Source organism: Plutella xylostella, chromosome 26 (assembly GCF_932276165.1).
Source record: "Plutella xylostella chromosome 26, ilPluXylo3.1, whole genome shotgun sequence".
Lineage (NCBI taxonomy): Eukaryota > Metazoa > Arthropoda > Insecta > Lepidoptera > Plutellidae > Plutella > Plutella xylostella.
The window spans coordinates 1,196,171-1,221,920 of record NC_064006.1 but is presented as its reverse complement, the minus strand read 5'-3'; the positions used below and the strand labels follow the sequence as shown (position 1 = coordinate 1,221,920).

The following is a 25,750-nucleotide window of genomic DNA, read 5'->3' as shown; positions in this document are numbered from 1 at the left end:
ATGATGATGTTGGAATTAGTTTTTTTTTTAATTTAATACACCCTCAGTACCAAAGGGCTAATCTATCCGATGAACACAAGCATTTATATATAAATATAATATATATATATATATATATATTTAGCAAAATAATATATATATATATATAAATTTAATACACCCTCAGTACCAAAGGGCTAATCTATCCGATGAACACAAGCATTTATATATATATATAATTGCTTGTACCACATAACCCACTCATTCCAACATAAAAATGCCACTGTTGTCATGCTCATCGTATATAACATACGTAAATAATTTTATATTGTAACTCAAATTTGTGATATTTTGAGATGAGCCCTTTTGTTCTGGGGGTGTGAATGCCTACTTACAGTTAGTTTTATAAGTAGCTAAGTATATCCTTTTTACCTTGTCCAACTTACAAACCGCCTTATTCATTAATTCCAACATTGACTGTTTCTTATTTTTGACAAATTACAAAAATGTTTAGCTACTGTACACATTGAGATATATTAAAAGTTGATTGAATAATAATTATTATTTTTGGTTTCAATATTAGGTACGTTGTTAGTAATCACTTAGATTGAGATAAATTAATCATACCATACGTCTAACATTTTCGATAATACCTACATTCCTATTAATAACCTTTTAAAATTTTCTACTTAAAAGTAAAATTTGTTCATATTTGGTAAGTAATTATAATAGGTATACCTAACTTACTTAAATAGGTACCTTACAGACAAAACATAATATAATTATGCTTTACTTTGCATAAAATTATTCTTAATCTAAATTAACTGATAAATTGCAATAAGTTCAAAAATCCACTTAACCAATCCACTAAAAAACACCCAGACAGTTTATGAACTAACCTATTATTTACAGATTCACTACACGACCTCACGTCCCATCAATATTAGGCCAAACTCTTTATATCACTAGCACTTCGATTCACTGTCTTCATAACTGTCCTATTCGTTGCCGCACTAGGCCTTGACTACACAGCAGTCACCACTGATCAAGACGAGTAAGGCGAAACTCAAAGAGACGTCAAATCTGACGCACGTCTAGAGGCCATAGGAACTCTCAACTGACCTGACCCTCTCCGGTCGAGGCGGTCTAAAGCGTCCAGATCCGTCGCACTTCGCCTGCAAAAGCTACAGAACGCACAAGCCAGAGTGTTCTTGAACGCATTACGGAAGTCCCTGTTGAAATACGCATAAATGATTGGGTTCAACGCTGAATTGAAGTATCCAGTCCAGAACATAATCACAGTCACCGTTTCAGGTGGATCGCAGCCGTCACCACACAAGGATGTCGATAAGTAGAACAGGAAGAATGGAAGCCAGCACAGGATGAAAGCACCCATGATGATACCAAGAGTCCTTGCGGCTTTATGCTCTCGCTTCATCCTTAGTATATTCTTGTCTTTAGTCGGCGTGTTTATGTGCAACGCTCCATTCTTGTCATTTACCTCTCTGGAATGCCGGTGCATCAACATAGCGTTGCCGGCTCTGGCGTGTAAAGCTTTTTCCTGTCTATTCGCCTCTTTGAATATGGCTAGGTATGTGAAGATCATGATGGTGCACGGGATCCAGAAGGAGATGGAGCTGGATATGACTGCGTAGGGCTTGTTGACCTTGAAGTCACAGGTCCTCGGGTTGTACTTGCGGAACTCGAGGTGTTCCTCGGTGGTGTACCAGCCCATGAAGATTGGGGCGTAGGATATCGTCACCGGGCTCAGCCAGGTCGCTGCCAACATCACGAACGCCATCTGTTGGGAAAAACACGAGTGAGTTTTTTTTTAAATATCCTTCAACTGTAATTTAGATACCATGGAACAACTGGATGGCTAGTACAGGTTTGATAGTTGGAGAAAACTATAAAAGTTTACGTTTTTCTTAAGTGACGCCTCTAGTTGAAACTATAATGAAACTTTCGTCAGATAATGTATGCAGATACAAATCATTTTTTTTTTAGTTTTCGTAAGTTTCTAAGCTTGTAATAGAGGCTTTCCTATTAATGTAGTGTGGTGAGGCAATAAGTAATTAATTAACCGAATAACTTTAAAATATTAATAATTAACAAGAGTATGTAGAGAAAGCTGATAAACAAAAGAAAAACATATTTATTTTTATAAAGAGCCACTTTTGTAATCAACGTAAATGCGGCAGAGTATAATTTTTCCCGTAAATGATAGTGGTAAATAAATTGAACAAAAGTGTAAAAATAAATGATTGATGAATGTGAAGTGCGAAACCGAGAGCTTTTACTGTCATTTTCTGGTTTTTTTCTGTGATTTATAATTAAAACGTATCATTTTCATTTAAAAATTACAGGTGTGGAACAATAATTGACAAGGCATCTCACAACATCAAAAAACAATTAAATCAATCTTAAATTACCCCGGCAATCACCTTGAATTCGTTGTCAAATAGAATCAAGTCTATTTCTACACCAACAAACTCATTTTAATTATCAAATCGTTTGATCAATACTAATTGTTAACCATTCATTTTCCGGAAACCAAATTTATATTTCTCCAATTATCTTGTTTTGACTGTTCCAGGAAAAGGAACTTCGATTTCACAAAGGGCGTTTATTAAATTGACTGAATTTAAACTTTTAACAATTTGATGTTGCAAACTTATTCTGATGGCGTACGCCCTGAAACTAAGTCGTCGCCAATTATGGTATCTTCTGATTCTCAAAGTGCTACAAAACTTGATCGTTCGCAATTTTTACCCAGCCACTTTCTGCGTAAAGTCATATTGGCTAGAGAAAGGCTAAAAAGGCTTTGATAAGTTTGGGGTAGAAACAGTCACCAAATTAGCGCTTTTAAATATAGTATGTATAAAGTTATGACTGATAGCTAAGCATTATAATATTGGAGTTAAAATAAATAGCTAGTCTAGGCTTCAAACACCATGCTGGCATATAAATCCAGCTAAGTATGTTCAAAGGTTGAATGTCCATTGAAACAGCATTCACAATAGTCGAACAAATGAAATGATTCCGTAAATGAATGGATAAACCTGCTGAAAGGTTAAATAAATAAAGTTTAAGGGCCAATGTTAAAGGCACTTCGTAAAATGTACAATAAAATGAAATTTTCAGACGAAATTGGACATAAAATTTGCATGCAAACTTTAAATTTTACTTCCAAATTACGAACCAATTGTTTGTTTCAATACTTGTAATTATCAGATTGTATTTGTAATTGAATACAAAGTTGGACAAAGCGGCAGCAAATTGTAATGCTCGTGAAATTTTGTAAATTGTGAAATATTTTGAAGTGAAAGAGATCTAATTAAAGTTCTGATTACATAAAGAATATATTTGAGAGCCCATTTTTTACATATTATTTACCGTCAGAATTGTATTGGCTTTGCATTTTTATTTTATTTAACTACAGTAAACATTTCTGTTGTTTATTGTTGTAAAACACACAAAATAGAAGAGATTTTTAGTACCTACCATTTACACACTCAAAAACGTAAAAAAAAACGAAAAAATCACTTGAGTTTACAAAGAGTTCATAATATTTCTGCCATAGTTATGATAAAAGGAGTGCAGGATCGACTTCGACGTCCATGTCTGTCCACACTCCATCTAGTTCGTATATTGTTAATCTATCAACGCACCTTCTTAGTCATCTTGATTGGGTATTTGAGCGGTTTGACGATGGCGTAGTAGCGGTCCACGGAGATGCAGCACAGGTGCAGGATCGACGTCGACTTCAGAGTTTTTCCCAGAATGGTCCTTCAGGCCTAACAAAACCCGTGTTTTGCAACTTACGTAATCGAAAAAAGTTTTGGTTTCCTTCTGTCATAGGCACACATTATCTATCAAAAGTTTTGGGATAGTTTCCGCCAGAGGCGCCATTGCGAGAAAACGCAAACTTTTTTAGTTTTCGATAAACTAGCAAACCTGTTCTTGACGTACTGTATGCCGGTATATTGATCTAAGTAAAATTCCCTGTTTTAAAATTACAGTATCTCTATCAACAAACCTTCTTAGTCATCTTGATGGGGTATTTGGGCGGTTTGACGATGGCGTAGTAGCGGTCCACGGTGATGCAGCACAGGTGCAGGATCGACGTCGACGTAAAATACTTACACGACCGAGTTTGGTATGTGTATATATTACACAGACGTCTATTTTACTAGACACCACAAATGCACACATTTCTATGAAAACCACGCGTGCCGATTTATTCACTGATAATGACAGCTGGACGGAACTAACTATATGGACAAAAGTTGAGAAATGCTCAACCTTTTGACTAGTTTTTGACACGCGCACGCGCAGTGCGTACACTTGAGGAGTTTAGTACAACAGACGTCTTTGTTATATTGCTAATCTAAGATAACTCATGATAAGAGATGCAGCACAGGTGCAGAATCGACGTCGACGTGAACTAATTACACGTCCGACAAGTTTTGTATGTGACACTCCATCTAGTTCGTATATTGTTAATCTATCAACAAACCTTCTTAGTCATCTTGATGGGGTACTTCAGCGGCTTAACGATGGCGTAGTAGCGGTCCACGGAGATGCAGCACAGGTGCAGGATCTACGTCGACTTCAGAGTTTTTCCCAGAATGGTCCTTCAGGCCTAACAAAACCCGTGTTTTGCAACTTACGTAATCGAAAAAAGTTTTGGTTTCCTTCTATCATAGGCACACATTATCTATCAAAAGTTTTGGGATAGTTTCCGCCAGAGGCGCCATTGCGAGAAAACCCAAACTTTTATAGTTTTCGCCAGTATATTGATCTAAGTAAAATTCCCTGTTTTAAAATTACAATATCTTTATCAACAAACCTTCTTAGTCATCTTGATGGGGTACTTCAGCGGTTTGACGATGGCGTAGTAGCGGTCCACGGAGATGCAGCACAGGTGCAGGATCGACGTCGACGTGAAGTACACGTCTGACGAGTTCCACAGGTCGCAGATCACCTGCAGGGATAGTAGAGATAAAGATAAAGGTCACAGCACATAATAAACGTAACGTAAACTAACCACCTTGTTGACAGAAGAAAGATCTAAAAGAAACATAACAAAAACAACGAAAAAAATACAGATAATAATACAATAAACAATAATAACAGTAAATTGGACAATAAAGCCACAAAGTTTTCAGCTGGCCCTCTTTTACTGCACATGGCTCTCTAGAATAGAACCTTTGAGCCTTTGATTTATTCTATCTATCTTTTCTAAATCAAAGCTCACGAATACACTCGGGAGCAAAGAAAAACTTCCACTTTCAAAATGACGACACTGAACACTTTTCATTGATCGTGAGTGTACAGTATAACTAGTGAAACAACAGCAGCGGCCGCGGCACGGGTCTGTTACCGGCGTCAATAAACTCGTTTAATGGGCGTTTCTCCAATCACAGCGCCGCATTTATGGCAAATCTCTATATATTGATGTTTATCTACGTCGATAACAAACCCGTGAAGCGTCAGCTGATACAGACCTGTCCGAAGATCCACTCGTGGTAGAACTGCACGCTGAAGTTGAACGGCATGACGGCGACGGCCACCAGGATGTCGGCGAACGCGAGCGACACCACGAAGTAGTTGGTGATGACGCGGAGCTTCCTGCAGACGAAAAAATAATTTTAGATCATCATCATCAAAGTGTTGGAAATGAGACTGAAGGAAAGCGGGGAAGACCAAAAAAGACGTGACTCGATTGTGTGAAAGAAGATATTATTATTAGAGAGTGTGAAGTGAATGAGGATATGACAGAGGATAGGGTAAAATGGCGTGACATGACGCACAAAGCCGACTCTAATAAAGGAAAAGGCTAGGAAGAAGAAGAAGAAGATTATCACAACCCATCACGCCTCCACTGCTGGGACACGGGTCTCCTTCCACTGAAGGAAGGGTTTTGGGCCTAGTCTACTGCTCTGGCCTAGTGCGAGTTGGTGGTAAATTTTTGATGCTTACGATAAATGTTAAAAGTTATAAAGAAAACGGTGACACGCATTTTGTCGGTATTTAAATTTTTAAGATTTACCCCCTTACCGGAATAACAGAGGTTCATCGTATTCACGTCAAAAACTAGTAAGTTGGAGTAAAGCAACAAAAAATGCAAACGCACAGTTTACCTTCCTCAAAGACTGTAAATGCAAAGGGTTATGATCATAATAATTCTACGCTGGGCAGGGTTGAAGAATTCACACAACACATAAATTTTACACCCAAGACCCTTCTAGTATCTTCTTTAATCGAACCACAGATATTTGTCCAATTACACTATCGTCAGCCATCGTCGGTCGGAAGCTTAGTCCACGCCGAGTTAATAATAAATTATTGGATATACGTACAATATACCTACTTAAAATGACTTTCGAAATAAGTAGTAGGTAACAAGAAATTGAATTTTATATCCTGGTTACAAAATGTCAAATCAAAATTGGCGGCATATAGGTAACGTAAAAGAATCGTAACACTGACTGAGTGGCTGTTACTCCAGTTTTATCACTTGATTGCGGCCATTACAAAATTATTGCCTGTTGTCCATTCGCTACCGTTGTTCTTATACGGCTATTAAGATTATTTATGTTAAACATGTTTATGTTTAAACTGTTTAGTATTTAAGTACGTAAAGGTCAGTAATATTATCAGACAATGCAAACTGTACAACCGCTTAAATATGAAATTCTTAAAATTGTGCCCCAAATTTAATGAAAAAGTCATGATGTTGATTGAGAAATTGGTTATGGTTGCCCTATAATAAACATTTTTGGGTGGTAGCACTTGTTTCTGTTGATAAAACAGCGTAAACGAACTCTAGCTTTCTACTCTAGAAAGCCCTAATGGGTATGTGTGCTAACACAGGAAATTCTGAAGTTTCGATCCAAAGCCAAGTTGGAATTCAGAATTTCTTGCATCCGTAGTTCCGGATTGTTTCCTAAGTGATTTCTAAGTGCATTTTGCAACTGTTGATAGCTAGTTGCACACTTTGTGCCAACATCTGTTGGAGTAAATGTTGTATAAAATAGTTAGGTACGATAAAATTTCATATATTCGATAATCCTCAAAAACAGTTATAATTTTGAGGTTTAATTACAAAGGTTTACGTTTACCTACAGTTAATTTAATGTGTTTTTTGTTTATTTTGAAGTAGTCACTGGATCAAAAGACAGTCAGTCAGCGATTATCGGCTTACAACATACAATAACGCGGACTTCGGTGGCTTACAATCATTACATTCATTAACTGCTTCATGACGTGTAGCCACATAATATAAGTAATAACATGTAAACCAACAACAGGTTTAACATATAGACCAACTGAAGAACATGGTAAAAGTGGTATCGTACCAAGAGATGAAAGAACTGGCTTGTTGCGGTATCGGTAACAGCAATGGCATAGGCAATGGTCACATAAACGTGAATAATAACGTTACTTACAACAGTAACGTTACCAATAACGATAACGACTCACCGATGCCGCATAACACTGACGATGACCAGCAGGTTCCCGAGCACGGCCATGATGACGATAAGCAACAGGATGGCGGTTCGCAGCTGGAACATGACGGCGTAGGAGAGGTCCACATCGTGGCCGCCGGTCGCGTTGGCGGTGCCGTTGGGAAGATCCATGGGGCGCGGTCTGTGGGGAGAAAGAGGGTTTAGTTGCTAGGTTATTAGGAAACTGAATTGCTGGTGTTGAAAACGGGTTTAAAGCATGATAATCTACAGAAGGCAACTTTAAACGTTATAAAAATACCTACTTCTGAATTAGGAGATGAATTTAAAAAATCCTGCTATTTCATGAAAAAAAGCTTGATAAGAAGCATTAAAATTATAAAACAAAACGTAACATAGGTATTTATTGCAAAATGGAATGCAAAAAGTATTTAAACGATCAGATTCACCAAGGTATCTTTCAATCTTTACAATTATCATCGCCACAACCTGTAATTTTATAATTTCTGAACTGTACAATAGTAAACAAGAACATTAAAGCTATGTGTTTCCACCACCTAACCGCAAGCGTGAAAACTGTATCCAACGAGTAAACACAAAGCCTTGTTCAAAGGAGAAGTTTTTAATTCATAAAACACATTAAAAGTAAACCTGCGCTACAAAAATGGGGCAAGCCGGGACAAAAATGCCGACGGCGATGGAATAAAAACTAACAGACAAGGAGTACGCAATGCAGTGTGGACTGCATGCTTTGTGCAATTCCAGCTACGTACTCGTATGTGTAGTTTCTGAATGTTTTACGTCGAAAATTTCTACGTTATTTCTGTACCAGAGGGCGTTTCAAAGAATACCTTGATGAGAGTAGCAGCCAAGAGGGTTGCTCTATACTGACGAAAAATGAACGAACAAGAGAGTTAGGCACGTTTAATACGAGATAGAGCCGTGGCTTGCGCAGCAGCTCTCCGAGACTTCGTTTTGCGTCATATAGAGTGACCCCCCCAGCTCAGTTCAGAAACCCAGAATTTCGTACGATATCTGGATTTTGAGCCCATCTCGCTCCGAAATGGAATTTAGGTACTAACTACCTAGGTATTCCTGCAAGCTTTGCTTCGCCTTAAAAGGTTTATCAGGAGTTTCGGGATGAAAAGAAGCATGTGTGTTAATCCAAGTCAGCCTGCTACATGTCAAATTGAATAAAAAATAGTTCAGCCGTTTTTCCCTGAAAGTGTAACATAGGTTCATTATATATTATGTTACTCAATCAACACACTATAATAAGTTCTATTTCCATTAACACGTAAAATTTATATGTGTATATTCCTAAATACAAAAAATGTGATTTGTATAAAAACTGTGAAATCCATCCATCAAAAGAAAATCGAAGCACTGGTGATGATGACACTTCCGTCAACTTAAGTGTGTCGTTATAGCAGTACTTGAGTTAAGGGTATTCGTATCGAGTGTACTTGGAACCTTTCGATTGGATAAGTTTGTAATAGTGGTTTTCCATTTTGACAAACTATGGTAGTTTATATAATAATGGTGTGAATAAGTTTTCCAACTTTACCTGTGGATCTTGAGTCGACGGTTTAGATTTGAGCTTCTTCAGCAATAAGGAACTATAAAAAGAATGCTAGAGGTTTCTTTTAAAATTCCAACCATCGTAATCTAGTATGCAAAATGTAACGAACCTAGAAACCGGTAGATCATAATTTAAAAGTTGCTGTCTGTCAGTTGTCTGTCTGCTGCTGCACAAAAAAGTCCTGGTTTGGATCCCGGCCAGGGCAGATATTTGCACTCGGGTCTTAGGTGTTAATATGTAGGTACATAACAATATCTATCTGTGTAAATTATATCAGCTGTCCGATAGCCATATTACTGACTCTGCCTAGTTTGCGGTCGGATTTTATTATTATAAAGCGGTATATCTTTTTCATACACCTCTACTTATTTCCTTACCTAAGAGCCTTTTTAAACATTGTGTTTATAAATTAATTTCGTTTTTTTACTAAACTCCTTATTATATCACCTAAGAAGCCTCATTTAAGTTTATCTGTCGGCCCAAGTTTAGCGTACACAAACTCTGTCTCCACCGATGAAGTTGCATAGAGCAAAGTAGCGTTTCTGGGAAAGTTGCTCACTTCAATGTCTTTAGTATCTCCTTTGTAGCAAAACCTATTTGCTTTTGTTTTAGTGGTGTAACGAGCCGTTACCAAACCATCCACCGCACCTACCCACATTCCGAAGCCGCAAGAGCGCCCGCAAGACGAGGTGGGGCACCACACAGACGACTCCGGAGAATACAAGGGGCGCGGGGCGACCCGCCTATAAATAGCCGCCGGACCGCCGCCCGGCCACCATTCGTCACCTCCTGCTCCGACGAGTGACCAGTCCGCTCCCGAGATCCTTCCCCGCACCTATATCTATCTTAAGTATCTATTCACGCATACTAAGCTCACAACACCGTCCTCCCTACGCTGTGGGTCGCCTACTAGCGGATCGAGGTTCCCCGGAATACACGGACGCCTGGGTCGCCTAGGTTAAGCGGCCGTGTACCGAACTATACAATCGCTGAACACACACCGGCCCTCAGCCACACTTTCTTATCAACACAAATACACTCCACAAATCCTGGAACAAACCGACACGCACCACCAGTATTCGCCCGACCTCCTGTACCCTATATTCCTTCCCCTTATTAGGATATATAGAAACGTCCGCGTAGGCCCCTTCAGGGCCCGATCAATTTAAATTTCGATAACTGTGACAAGTATTTGTGCATTTGTGTAGTGTGTTTAATATTAAGTACATAAGCTGTAAGTACCCTAGATATATAAGTAAGTGGTTGTAAATAAAGCGGGTCCAGTGCCGCCTCAATTGTGTTACACTAATTAATCGGCATTATTAATTCTCACCCCGTACACCTACCGAGGTTATTTCCCTCCAGGGGCCTCAGGATCAAAATCAGGCGGTGACCAGGCACTCCTTCAGAGGCCGGCGCCAAGCTGAGCTAGGCTAAAACCGCTTCCCGGTACATATTAATTGAGAATTATTAGGTAGGTACCAGCCCTAAGCACCAGGGACGTGAGTCATAAGGGTAAGTATCACATAACAATATAGCACACAACCCCTACTCTCGGGGGAGGCCAGGCAGGTCGATTCGCCCAGGGGTCGCTCCCCGGTGATCCAGACCAGCTCCTGCTGAGCTGCTACATTACATTTGGCGCCCAACGTAAAATCCACCAATTCTCATCAATATTTAATATTATTTAGCCCCCCGTAATAACTTGTAAATCATTAGAAATAACCGACCGACCGACTAACCGCGCAACTTAACTAGCGACCCGTAGTTATTCTAAAAATAGATCTACGACCGACCGACCGACCCCGTTTAACAAAAATTACAACTCAGAAATAAAGAGCAAAAATTATATACAGTTGTAAACAATTTCTTGTTAAAGTTTTTTTTTCAAATTTCCGTAACCAATTACTGCGAACTGGCCCCGTTTTATAGTAGGTAAAGATATACAAACATACAGCATCAAATGCCAACTTCTTGGATTTATAACCTTAGTAAAGAGGAATTAATAAGGGAAAGCAAGGAAAGGAAACTACCAACCATAGATTTAACCGTAGACAAATTGAGAAAACAGCTGTCCGACTACGTTAGAGAGGAAGAGGAGGAGCCATTCGAAATGACGTCCGAAGACCAGGGAAGAACCGCGAACCAACCAAGTCTGTCAGCCATCGTGAAGGAGTGGAACATTTATTTCGACGCCACATGCGACCCGGTCGAGTTCATCGAACGGCTAGAAGAGCTAACAGCAACGGGCGATATCCCACAGGAACGCCTACTTCAAATCCTACCGAAAATATTAAGAGGCAAACCTTTATTGTGGCACAGGAATAATTGCGATAACTGGGAAAAATGGGAAGAATTTTTGGAAGATTTTAAACTATTTTACTACCCAGCGGGATATGAGAAAAACTTACAAGAAAAAATAATAGCGAGAAAACAAAAATACCGCGAATCTTTCGTCGACTACCTAACCGACATCCAAACGCTAATGCGCAGATACGGAAAAATGACAAAAAAGGACAAGGAAGACCGAATATACGAAAACATGAACGCGAATTATAAATACTATATAAAAAGACAAGACTTCAGCAGCCTCGGGGAACTCATAAAACAAGCGGCCGACTACGAACAAATTTGTGAAGAAAGATACAGAACCAACACAAGATTCACACCGACTACAGATGGAGCGTCAACGTCACAACAATGGAACCACCGGCCAGACCAACAAAGCCACCCACCGAAAAACATACAGTCGAGGAACGCAGAAAACCGCACAATACATCCGAAATACGACAAGAACACATGCTGCTGGAACTGTGGAAAACCAGGACATTCACATAAGGAGTGCCGTGGACGACAAGTCATCTTCTGCAGCCAGTGTGGGTTACTCGGAAGGCTGACACGCAACTGTTGCAAAAGACCAGCGAGAGTCGGAGACACTTATTTAACCGTAGAAGAACACCGCCCAGAAAACCGCATATTTGAAACAATAAAAATAGGAGATAGAACCTACAAAGCATTAGTCGACACCGGATCAACAAGATCATACATCAGCAAAGAAATATACGAAGAGAATTCAAAGAACCCCGACAAGGAAAAAATTTCGAGGATGAAAATAACAGTCGCAGACGGCAGAACAGTAGACATAGAACACAGAATTTACCCAGAAATAGAAATTCAACAAAGAAAAATAACCCACGAACTATTCGTACTTCCAACAGAAAAACCATCAAACCTAGTAATTATAGGAATGGACATTCTGAAAAGAACAGGAGCCACGATAAATTGGAACAACGACGTAAAAGAAACACCACATGAAACCCGAACCGAAAAACAAACAAAACCACCGTTCAGGATACAGAAGTCTACCGAACTAACAGAACACCAACAGAAAATCCTAGAAGAAACAATAAGAACCGAATTCGAACGCTGCGAGAAAAGCCCAAAAGGAAACACATGGGTAGAACATAGAATCAAAATGAAGCACAACGAACCAATAAAACAAAAATATTATCCAAGAAACCCGAAGCTTCAACAAATAATCGACGAACACGTACAAGAAATGCTACAAAACGGTATAATAGAAAAATCAGACAGCCCATACAGCTCACCGGTAGTACTGGCAAAGAAAGAAAACGGGAAGTACAGATTCTGCATAGACTTCAGGAAAGTAAACGAAGCATCAGAGAAGGACGCGTACCCGTTGCCACAAATTGACCACACACTAGAGAAGCTGATCAGAGCGAACTGGTTCTCAAAGATTGACCTGAAAAACGGATACTGGAACGTGAAACTCGCAGACGAAAGCAAACGGGTGACCGCCTTCACCGTCCCAGGCAGAGGACTCTTCCAATTCCGAGTCATGCCATTCGGATTGCACTCCAGCGGATCTACATTCCAGCGGCTACTCGACAGAGTAATCGGACCAGAGTTAGAACCGAACGCATATGTTTACTGCGACGATATTATTGTGTGCAGTGAAACCTTTACCGAACACATAACCCACCTGAAAGAAATATTCAAGAGGATAAGAGAAGCAAGACTCCAAATCAACATAGATAAATGCGAATTCTGCAAACCGGAACTAGAGTACTTGGGACATATAGTAACAAGAGAAGGAATTAAAATGGACGCAAGCAAAATACAAGCAATCAACGAGATGAAACCGCCGACCACAATAAAAGAAACAAGAAGATTCATAGGCATGACGTCATGGTACAGAAAATTCATACCGAATTACGCCAACGTCATGGCCCCACTAATTACCCTATTGAAAAAGAATAGGAAGTTCGAATGGGGCGAACCACAAGAAAACGCATTCAGAGAAATCAAGAAGATAATAACACAGAGTCCAATCCTCACAAGAGCGGACTTCACCAGACCATTCATCCTCGAAACAGACGCAAGCGACGTAGGAATCGGAGCCGTCCTAATGCAGGAACAAGAAGGAGAAAAGAAAGTAATCATGTACGCAAGCAGATCACTAAGCGCCCCTGAAACAAGATACACAACCGCAGATAAAGAATGCCTAGCAGTGGTATGGGGAGTGAAGAAAATGAAAGCATTCCTGGAAGGATACCAGTTCACAGTCATAACAGACCATCAAGCATTGAAGTGGCTCAACACACTGAAAAACCCATCAGGAAGGCTGGCACGATGGGCACTAGAACTCCAACAATACGACTTCAACATCGAGTACAGGCCCGGAAAAAATAACCAAATAGCAGACCAACTATCAAGAAACCCAGCACTGGCCACAATCGAAGACAAAAAAGATTGGTATGAAAGAAAACATTCCGAAACACTGAAATCACCGGATGCCGACCCATCATTCTGCATTAAAAACGACAAATTATATAAAAAGATATCAAATCCCTCCTACGGACTCAAAATAAACACCGAATCCGAGTGGAAACTATGCATACCAGCATCCGACCGAACACAAACCATTAAAGAAAACCACGACGAACCAACCGCAGGCCACCTAGGAGCCGGGAAAACCATGAAAAGAATAGCCCAGAGGTACTACTGGCCGGGGATGTACCGAGACGTACTCAGATACGTAAAGAAATGCATGAACTGCCAAACACACAAGACGTCACAAGAAAAGAGACCCGGCCAAATGCACATTAACAACCCCGAAGGACCATGGCAAACCATCACTACCGACCTGATCGGACCACTGCCGCGCTCCTCAAACGGACACATATGGATCATAGTATTCCACGACAAATTTACCAAATGGAGCGAGATAAGACCGCTAAGGACCGCGACAGCGCCGACAATAACCAAGGCACTGAAAGAATGCGTGATCATGAAGTACGGGTGCCCCACGACCGTCGTAAGCGATAACGGAAGACAATTTGTGAGCAAACAGTTCACAGACGAACTAAAGAAATACGACATAAAACACGAACTAACCGCACCGTACTCGCCGCAATCAAATCCCACGGAACGAGTCAACAAAACACTCGGCACCATGATCGCAACATTCATAAACGAAAATCATAAGAAATGGGACCAATTCCTACCAGAATTCAACTTCGCACTTAATACATCGATACAAGAATCGACACAGTACACACCAGCATTCCTAATGTTCGGAAGAGAACTGAGAATGCCAAGAGATAAAAACCAGTTCCCCGTGGCAACTATCAAAGATAAATCAAACATGGAAGAGATCTACGAAATCGCGAAAATCAACCAAAATAAGGCATCGCTACAACAAAAGCGACACTACGACAGTAACAAAAGAACATGGTACCCAAGAATAAACGAAACCGTATTAAAAAGAGAATTCCCATTATCATGCGCAGATAAAAACTTCTGCGCTAAACTAGCACCGAAATACTCCGGACCGTATATAATAACGGACAAAAAGTCACCTGTAATATTCGAATTAAAACACATGCATAATCATAGAAAATACATAGCCCACATAAAGGACCTCAAAACATATAACAACTAATAAAATACTTAATTAAAACTCGACCGCAACTCGTATGAAACAGGCCCATGAATAACAACCACAACTACCCTCAAATACAATTATCAACCGGTAAATACGCAAGACGAAGAAGAAATCGGCCAGTTGAAGACACAACATGTCCACAGCAACAAGCGAAGGCAACCTCATAGTGACCGGGAAGCCGTCGGAGATCGTGATCCGGGCGGACGGGGCGCTAGCAATCATCACCGAACCACCTACACCACCGCCATCTCCGCCGACGATACACATCCCGGAAACTGAGGACACCGTAGCAGCAGGGATAGAAATAATGGCAGACGGGACCATATACATCCGACCGACGCCACCACCCCCGCAGACGACACCGCCACCTCCAACGACGTCATACTCATTGGAATCCACCGTGAACAACGAAGTAGAACGACGGGGAAAGAAAAAGAAAAAGCGAGGGGGGAAGAAGAAAATCAGGGGTCCTACCAGGGGCCTAGCGCGTCTGCCACGATGGGTGAAGCATTAAATCATAATAAACAAGTCCTGTAAATGTCCTGTAAGTAAAATAACAAATTTAAGTTTATTCGCAAAGTAGGCAAAATAATAACCTAGATTCAAATTTAACCCGTTGATATTGTTAATAACATAACCGTACACCCGACCACTAACACGGATGCACAAATACACCTAAATAGGAAAACTATAACAACACCTATTTAGGGCCAATAAGTTAGTTCATCCATTATATAGATTTATAGGTTATAGGATGGTTATAGGTTATTTTATCCAAACACCAGCACGATGTCTCATATTGTCCATAAAACGTCATCATGAAGCGTAGAATAATCATAAAAAGAAAAACACACCTGTCAAATCATACGAAACGTAATCTGTGTACAGGAGAATTAGAGGTTATAATTTTTCATGTACAGTCACAATGTTGTTGTAAAATAAAACACATAGTATTCATTTATCAAGTTTATTGTTAAATTTGTTAATAAATCTAACAAACATAACCAGTACAATGAAATTAAAATGTCAAAGAACACATAATAAGAGAGACACAGTTGAAACATAAAGAACAATGTTCATCCGACCGATAAAATAAGATCACAAAGTATATGTAAGTAACCAGGAACACATAAGAAAACCTGCCGAAATAATAAAATTAGACATATGTATCACTTATAATGTTATTACCGTAAAGAGAACAAACAGTAGCATACTAAAGTTAATAATTCTTATTATAACTCGGATAGATTAACCCCAAATGAATGTCTAAGTAAATATAATGTATAGATAATGAAGGAAGACAATAAAGTAGGAACCTGTTGTAACAAATGCACAAATAACATGCACATTTCTCTTTAACTTTGTCTACATGACCTGTGAATTTTTACCAGGTAAAAATTCTCCTGCTGAGGGGGGAGAATGTAACGAGCCGTTACCAAACCATCCACCGCACCTACCCACATTCCGAAGCCGCAAGAGCGCCCGCAAGACGAGGTGGGGCACCACACAGACGACTCCGGAGAATACAAGGGGCGCGGGGCGACCCGCCTATAAATAGCCGCCGGACCGCCGCCCGGCCACCATTCGTCACCTCCTGCTCCGACGAGTGACCAGTCCGCTCCCGAGATCCTTCCCCGCACCTATATCTATCTTAAGTATCTATTCACGCATACTAAGCTCACAACACCGTCCTCCCTACGCTGTGGGTCGCCTACTAGCGGATCGAGGTTCCCCGGAATACACGGACGCCTGGGTCGCCTAGGTTAAGCGGCCGTGTACCGAACTATACAATCGCTGAACACACACCGGCCCTCAGCCACACTTTCTTATCAACACAAATACACTCCACAAATCCTGGAACAAACCGACACGCACCACCAGTATTCGCCCGACCTCCTGTACCCTATATTCCTTCCCCTTATTAGGATATATAGAAACGTCCGCGTAGGCCCCTTCAGGGCCCGATCAATTTAAATTTCGATAACTGTGACAAGTATTTGTGCATTTGTGTAGTGTGTTTAATATTAAGTACATAAGCTGTAAGTACCCTAGATATATAAGTAAGTGGTTGTAAATAAAGCGGGTCCAGTGCCGCCTCAATTGTGTTACACTAATTAATCGGCATTATTAATTCTCACCCCGTACACCTACCGAGGTTATTTCCCTCCAGGGGCCTCAGGATCAAAATCAGGACAGCTAGGACCGCTTCACGGTCATTGTAGATCCCCCAGGTGACCAGGCACTCCTTCAGAGGCCGGCGCCAAGCTGAGCTAGGCTAAAACCGCTTCCCGGTACATATTAATTGAGAATTATTAGGTAGGTACCAGCCCTAAGCACCAGGGACGTGAGTCATAAGGGTAAGTATCACATAACAATATAGCACACAACCCCTACTCTCGGGGGAGGCCAGGCAGGTCGATTCGCCCAGGGGTCGCTCCCCGGTGATCCAGACCAGCTCCTGCTGAGCTGCTACATTACAGTGGTAGTACTAGTAGTATAAGTTTATTCTATGTTTCTATTGTTCTTAATTAGGTACTTTTAAGTGATTGCGAGTTGTGATTGAAGACCTTTTTCAATAGTCAAATAAAAGTTATGGAAAAAAGCCATAATTTATGATCTATTACATAAATGAATATTAAAACCAATACTTCATGAAAAGGTAAAAAACAGGACCTGGAAACCTTTTTATATCTAATCTTACAAGATAATTTCCTATAATAATAATTGTGAAACCCAAACAATGGTTTAAAAATATATCTCCCACCTAAGATACACCTACCAAATTTTCCCAAGAAATTCTATACTTCACAAAAGTTTCCAACTAAAAGATGAACAAAATTTTGCGTATTTCAGGTAATGAATACGTACTGACGATTTTTGTTTACTACACAAGTAGTCGTAAAATAAGTAGTTGGCATTTTAAATATCTAAGAAGAGGATGTAAGAGCCTTATTTAGGTGAGTGGGAGACGGAAAAAATAATATATAAGTGTATATTTTGGAGCAGAGAAAGTAATACATGATGACTTTTTGCAATAAGCCATTTTACTATGCCTCGATTTCTCCGTATGTCATGCATACATACATACCATCAATTTAAGCGTTGACTAAGGTTGACTTCAATATTACTCAAGGCGTCATTAAGTGGTCCTTTTCCGTTTACTATTAATTTGGTGCTATTGTCACTGGATTTTTTTCATTCCTTGAGAGTGCTACCACAGTAAGACGAACGCCTTATAGTAAAAGTGTATTAAAAACATCACTGACCTTTATCTCGCTTGCTTCACTATCCTCGTATGCAACCTTTGGTTACAAATTCTATTCCCCTGACTTCTTCTTGCAGCCAACTCTTCCTGTTTCATCATTACCGATTGTTTCTTCAGCAACAATTTTGAATCGTACTCTTTATCACAGTCTTTTGTTTTAGATATTTTTTCTCTCTTTTCTTTTTCACTCTCTCTGTTCTCAGATGCTTTGTGGATAGTTCAACATACATTTTCACTTAGAGAGTATGTTGAATTTTGTGTTTCCAATGCGTTTTCGAATGAAGGGAGTGTGTGCTTCGGGGTTTTATCCGTTGTTCGCATTTTCACGCCATTTCCAGTCTGCAACAACGAAAAAAATAATTATTTAAATGATTTAAGTAATATATTGTACCTTTCCACCCAAAGGTTGTCTTGAAAAAATCGCTTTTAGTATCACCGCTATTTTTGTGGAATAATATAAAACACGATGCATTGCGAGGTTTTCGATGCTACTGTATAATGTCAAAGGAGTTTTTCAATACTATGTATTTTTTATTATGAATATAAAACATACTTTCCTTCTACAGTAGAAGAATACAATATAAGCATGTAATACAGGGAATTCCCTGCTACATTTTTAATTACTAAAGTTGTAAACTTTGGAAATTCCAAAAAAAAAACAAATAGGTACAAAAGTTCAATTAAACATTTCTAAGAAGCTAGCATAAAATGAAGACCGATTCAGCCAGAATTAAAATGGGGTCATTAGGGTGGCACCAGGCTTTGACAAAAATGGCAGGGTGGCGACAAATCAGACGGTTCGTTATATTGTGGTGCAAGCCATGCGCTGTTCACGGATCTGATATATTTTTGGGAATAAGATTAGTTTTTGCCCCCCTCTGAAAAGAGTGTTTTAATTTCTGTGAACAGTACATCTCTCGGTGGTAAACCACCTTAACTCGTGTATTTTCGGTCGAATGGCGTAGTGGTTAGTGGCCCTGACTGCTATGCCGAAGGTCCCGGGTTCGATTCCCGGCTGGGTCAGATATTTGTTTAAAGACAGATATGTGTACTCGGGTCTTGGGTGTTGATATTTAAATTTAATATCTATCTCTCTATGTATTTTGTAGATATTATCAACTGTCCGATTCCCATAACACAGGCTCTGCCTAGCTTGGGGTCGGATGGCCGTGTGTGAGATGTCCCCAAATATTTATTTATTTATTATTTATTTATTTTCGTATGTCAGAATCCAAAATTAGGCAGTGCGCAATCTGAATGGATACATTTTGTGAAATTTCTGAGTTGCTTAAGGAACATTAAAGTCCTAACTAATGTTCAGGTAGGTACAGCTGCCGCTTCATCGGTTCGTTATCAAAGTAGACAAACGTCACTATATCATGATTCGCCATAAATACGGCGCTGTGATTGGTGGGTCGCACATTTAACGAGTTTATCGACATCATAACGAACCCGTAGCGGCCGCAGTTCATCTGGTCACAATAAACAGTGCTAATGCTTCCAGTAATTATAAGTAATAATTCAAAACTAAACCTCCCCGACCGAAGTATTTTTCCCAAAAACACAATGAAAGACACCCTGCTCTCTTCTCAGCTCGTTTCATAAAACAAAGGCCCTAAAAAGGTCAGGCAATAAAATACGTATGCCATTCTACACAATAGGCCTTTTCAAGCATCTGGGGGTCACTCTATGTGAAGAAAAACTAAGTTACGGAGCGCTGCTGCGAGCCATGAGTCTATCTCGTTGTATTAAACCTGCCGATTTCACGACAGTACTGGTTCGTTCGTTCTGTTACGTCCGCACACTAAAATTCCAACACCGCATTACGCGCATTCCCCATTTCGTCATTTTAATAACTATGTAATAGTAATAGTAATATGTTTATTGCAACTATGTAAGTTTTACATTGATCTTAAAATTATGTACATAATGGTCCTTAACATAGTGCCCTGTAGGGCATAGCAAGTTGTTTAATCTAGGTAATATTATACTAAGTAGGTAAGTAATAGAAAGTAAAAAAAATTAACTTATTTATTTTTGCTTACATAATAAAGATATAAAATCTACATTAAATTTTAACATTAATTATAAACTATAATATTTAACATAGAGAAGCTAATAATATAAACGGTATAAACAGTATAAACAGTATAACAGTATAAACAGTATATACATACATAGGTCACGTTTTTAAATTTTGTTCCGAGTCGCGCGTCGTGAACATCGGTGTTGAAGCTATAGCTATAGATTAGCTACCTATTGTGAACTAGCGTTTAGTGAAAAGTTATAAATAAACTGGTTAAGTTTAAAGAGCAGTTTCACTGAAGAGACTCCCGCTGCATGCCGCACAACAGTTCTTCGCCAGTATAGAGTGACCCTCCTGATATTGTTCGTTCAGTTTCACGGGTTTAATTAAAACAGAACTTCTTAAGGCATTGGTTTCAGGAATTCTACGATTAATTTCACAAGATTGTTACGTTTGCGGCGCTTTCAAAATTACAAAAGGAGTTGACAGTCTGGGAAACTTAATTTGTGTAAACTTAATTTGACAACCCTTTTACTCTTATTTTATGCAGGGTGTGCTAAATATGATGATCCCGTTATTTAAAAAAATACGTTATTAAAACAGTTTTTTTTCCAAAGACACATACGCTGGCATTTTATTATTTTTCGTTATCCAAGAGGTAATTATTAAAGTATAATTTTTGAGCTGTAAAGGGATAGGGGAAGGGGGCATAATAAATAAATCGTCGCAGTCGTAGAACAGTGTTAATACAAAAAAAGTTTTTTTTTAAATCTTTTATAATAAGTGAAATACAGAGTCGAACACTGACGGTTTTGATTTTTTCGCGTAGTACATGGACGCTTGTGACGTCCCGTCGATGTTCTGCGGTCACCCTCACCCCCCGCGACCCGCTCCCGCGAGACGGTTTGTTTGTTCTGTCAGTGTTCTATGTAGGAGCACATGGAACACGTAATGAGTACTTAAAATGTTTTTTTGCTATAATTATTATTTAAAAAGTTCTGTTTTCCAAGTAAATATATTTTTTATACTTCTCCCATAGAACAAAGACGGTCTCTTAAATCCGTCGTCAAACTTGGGACTTTGTTTTAATTAAATAAAAACTCTAGTTTTCGCTTAAATCATTGAGAAGTTAATAATTAGTTACGGTGTTTTAAAAAAGCAATATTGTTTGTTTGTTCAATTTAGTGACGGTATTTCAAATGCGACTATGTTCTATGACCTAACTATTGGTGTTTTGTATAAACCGTCATTATTCTATGGATAAGTGGTAGTCGTGTGTAGATAACCGTCGTTATTCTTTGGGATTATTTTAGGATACGTCGTTGTTCTTTCATAATATTACGTATTTTCAATGGAAAATAAATAAATTTGTGATTTTTCAGTATATTTTAGCTAATTTATTATGTTTTTAAAACTATGTGCTAAAAAACAATGTAAAATTATGTAAGTAAGTACTTTTTTGTTCATCACCTTAACCGCCAGAGGCAGGTGACGATGGGAGCACGGTACCATGCGGGTAGGTTTGGAATTATGTTTTTCCAGCCATTCGCATGAGTTACCTAACATACAAACCAAAGTCAGTCGCAGAATCCACATCAAACATTAAATTTCTGTATTAACAGCTACCAGGGGCAGTAAATAATTAAGGAAATTGGTATCATCTTATCCGTAGCTATGTAAGGATCATCTCGAACTGCTTGGCGATGATCATTTCCCTCAGCGGTTTCACAATCACCAGCATTCGATTTATACTGGGGCTTTTCCTCTTAAAAATAGCTGAGCCCACTTTATTCATGTATTAATTTCAGGAAAAAATCTCCGTAAATTATGTTGTAATTCTCACATTATACTGACTTCTCCATAAAAAGGGTGTGAAATCCTACCTCGGAAACTATAGACACGTTAGCTTGACATCACACATGTATAAATAATTCACAATCGCATCTGTTATCTGCTGAACTAACATCAACCACCAGAACAAGCCAGTTTTCGACCAAGTTATTTTACCACGAGCCATATAATACACGCACATTCAGATTATTGAAAAGTTAATTGAGTTTAACACACCACTTTACCTTGCATTTATTGACTATACCAGAGGTTTCGACAGTATCTATCTACCACCAAGCAATACTTTCCGCCCTTAACACCACAAAATTCATCCAACCTACATCGTCGAACTCGTTGGTACATAAACAGCTCAGCTAACGTAAAATTGGAAAAACCTGGTACTGGTCCAACGTTTCCGATTGAAAAGGGTGTCATGCAAGGCGACCCACGCTGTACACGCTTTACAATATTCCTCAAAGAGGTCTTCAAGAAGTTGACACAGTCCTGGGAGGACAAGGACATCAATGTCGGAAGTAAAAAAATAGTCAAACCTTAGTTTTGCGGACGATATTGCCCTAGTCTCCCACTCAACGCCCGAGCTCCAACAAATGTTGCGAGAGCTATCCACGACAAGCCTTGAAGTTGGACTAAAGATGAACCGTTTGAAGACAACAGACATGACCAACAGCATGAAACGTAGGGTTGAGGTAGATAGGCAGGAAGTACAATATTCAATGAGTAATTTATTTGGGCGAGATAGCGTCCTTCGTCGTGGTGCTAAGACCGCTAAACTGAAGTGAGGCTAGGCGGCGCACGTCTGTCGTATGCAGCCATACCTATCCGTAGGGTAAAAATGCCACCAAATGGGTAGCCGATAACGGCCGCCGGCACAGGGGCAGACCCAGAAGAAGATGGCGGGATGACCTAGACGTGTTTAATAGGAACTGGAATGAGAAGGCCATGGACAAGGATAGCTGGAAGACCCAGGAAGAGACATTTGCCCAGCAGTGGGTCACAATTGAGTTGGGAAACTCCGTCATATATTCTCCTCGGCCATCCCTGATCAGAGAAGAAGACTTTTATCATCAGAGCCTGAAGACAAAAGTCTTCTCCAACCAGTGCATCTTGCTAGTGATGACGTATGGGACAGATAGGTGGGCACTGACGGTAGTACTGGTCCACCTATTTAAAGTCACTCAGCGTGCTATGCTTGGGGTTTCTCTGATGGATCGTATCAGAAATGAGGGTATCCGTCAGAGGATTAAGGTTACCGACATAGATGTCAAAATGTGCAAGTTGAAGTGGCAGTGAGCTGGCTACATCTGCCAAAGAACCGATAACCGTTGGGGTGGACGAATTCTCGAGTCACAAACAAGGACAACCGTAGGCTGGAAGCCAGTAGTAGCGGGATGAGGAAGGCCGAGGACCGAGTGTTGTGGCGCTCCTTGGGAGAGGCCTATGTTTAGCATTGGATGATTATTGACTGATGCTGGGACACAATGGGGTCTTCAAAAAACATTTTATAAAATATTTGTATTTTGTAAAAAAAAGTAGGACCTAAACAAAAAATTATATAGCACAATCAGCACCCTCCTAAATAGGTTATTTAAAGATCCGTCTTTGAATTTTTCCATATATTACCTAAAACAACGACGAAAAGTATAATACGCCATTATATACGCAATAAAAGTCCGAAAAAAACGACGTATCATATAATGCGACATAGTAGGATACATAGAACAATGACCTATCTGATTTTTCAGGAAAACTAGACTTATTACAGACTAATTATATAGCCTATATTGCAAAAGTCCATTCGTATAATAATGTGACCAAATTTCAAATGAATTGCTTCAGCCATTTTCATTTTATCGAACAAAACGTTGTTTAAAAACTTTAACTGGCTCTCCTGTAAAGTTGCTGTTTTGCAGATCCGTCATTGTTCTACGACTGCGACGAAATAATAATAATATGTGGGGACATCTCACATACGGCCGACATACATCCGACCCCAAGCTAGGCAGAACCTGTGTTATGTGTTATTTATATATATATAGATACATAGTAAATTTAACAACACCCAATAAGGGGATATGCACAAAATTTTACATGAAAAAGCAAAAAGCCACGTACAGGAAATTTTCCTCTCACAGAATATTATAAGTAGAATTCAAAATTTACTAGGTACTAACTGAGGGCTTATGTATTGGAGTAGTTCAGTATACGAGTGTTTTTTTTACAGCGAATACGTAACAAGAACTCCAAACGTTGTACCAGGCTCGCATAGACCGGAAGCTAAGCAAACAATATTTAAACTAGCATTGAATAGCAATCTAACTTTGTACGGAACAGTCTCGTTATGTAGGCATTAGTGAGTACAATTAACGGGTAAAACTTTCTTTTGTATTCCATTTCGTGCCGCCCGTTTAATGGGAATGTAATGGAACGGACCCAGGTTTTTTTTTCATAGGCACTTGTCTTTGTTTTTGGCGATGCCCGTTCTATTCACGGTGGTTTTAGGTGGTGTAAAAAGTTGTGATTGCTGGTAAAGAATGTTTGAGGATTGCGTTGATTTTATTCTGAGTTCTTGCTTATTAGTTATTAGATATTTTGGGCTGATGTTAAAGGAATTCTGAAACAACGAATTTAAAATAATGATACCTATAAAAAATTTAAAATTTATATTTAAAATTTAAATAAATTTAAAATTGCTCGAGATACCTTTTATCGGACCAATAACATCTTGAGACTGAATATTAAACTTTGGCTTAAAGCTTACGTCCTTCCTCTCCCTAAAGTTCCAGCCCCCTCCGCTCCCAACGAGTATCGTCCTATTTCCATATTACCCTTCCTGTCAAAAGTACTTGAATCTGTTGTACATCGCCAAATGACTGCATTTCTTACCAAAGGCCGTCTCCTCAATCGTTTCCAGTCTGGGTTCCGTTCGGGACACAGTACGACCACGGCTTTGCTTAAAGTGACAGAAGATATCAGATGTGCCATGGAGGATCGGCGGGTGACAGTTCTGGTGTTGGTCGACTTTAGTAATGCGTTTAACGCAGTCGACCACGACCTGTTACTTGCCGCACTTGAATGCCACAAGATCTCCGTACCTGCTGTTAGCTGGTTCTCCTCCTATCTTCGAGGCCGCCAGCAGGCAATTCGTAACGGGCCTTCTGTTGTATCAGACTGGGCTGACCTGACTGCTGGTGTACCTCAAGGCGGCATTCTCTCCCCCTTACTTTTTTCAACTTTTATAAATTTCGTCACATGTAACCTTCATTGCTCCTACCACTTGTATGCTGATGACTTGCAGATTTACAGCCATGCTAAAATTGACGATCTAGATGCTGGCATTGCGGCGGTGAACGGTGATCTCGCTGAGATACTACGGTGGTCGCAGTATTTTGGCATTTCCGTCAACCCCAAAAAGTGCCAGTCAATAATTGTAGGAAGTTCAAGACTACTATCCTTCAGTTGTATGTTTCATGTGGTCCCGATGACGTCCTAGAGGCTATTAACAAGATGAGTGCCGATCTCGAAGCAGTCAAAACTTGGACAGCTCATTATGGTCTCCTTGTTAATCCCTCAAAGACGCAAGTTATGTTTGTGGGCAGCAGGTTTCACC

At 39.7% G+C, this 25,750-nt stretch overlaps 1 protein-coding gene across 1 annotated transcript in view; it reads right to left on the bottom strand.

Annotated features, from left to right (window-relative positions):
- Positions 1–293: 293 nt before the first annotated feature.
- LOC105398356 (octopamine receptor beta-2R) overlaps positions 294–25,750 on the bottom strand; it is a 123,301-nt gene continuing 97,844 nt past the window's right edge. The window contains exons 3-7 of the mRNA XM_038111708.2: positions 18,268–18,605; positions 7,468–7,635; positions 5,490–5,613; positions 4,832–4,966; positions 294–1,780 (exon numbers count right to left, since the gene is read on the bottom strand). Coding sequence (XP_037967636.1) covers positions 1,046–1,780; positions 4,832–4,966; positions 5,490–5,613; positions 7,468–7,625 — 1,152 coding nt within the window. The 5' untranslated portion in view covers positions 7,626–7,635; positions 18,268–18,605 and the 3' untranslated portion in view covers positions 294–1,045. The remainder of the gene's footprint in view (positions 1,781–4,831; positions 4,967–5,489; positions 5,614–7,467; positions 7,636–18,267; positions 18,606–25,750) is intronic.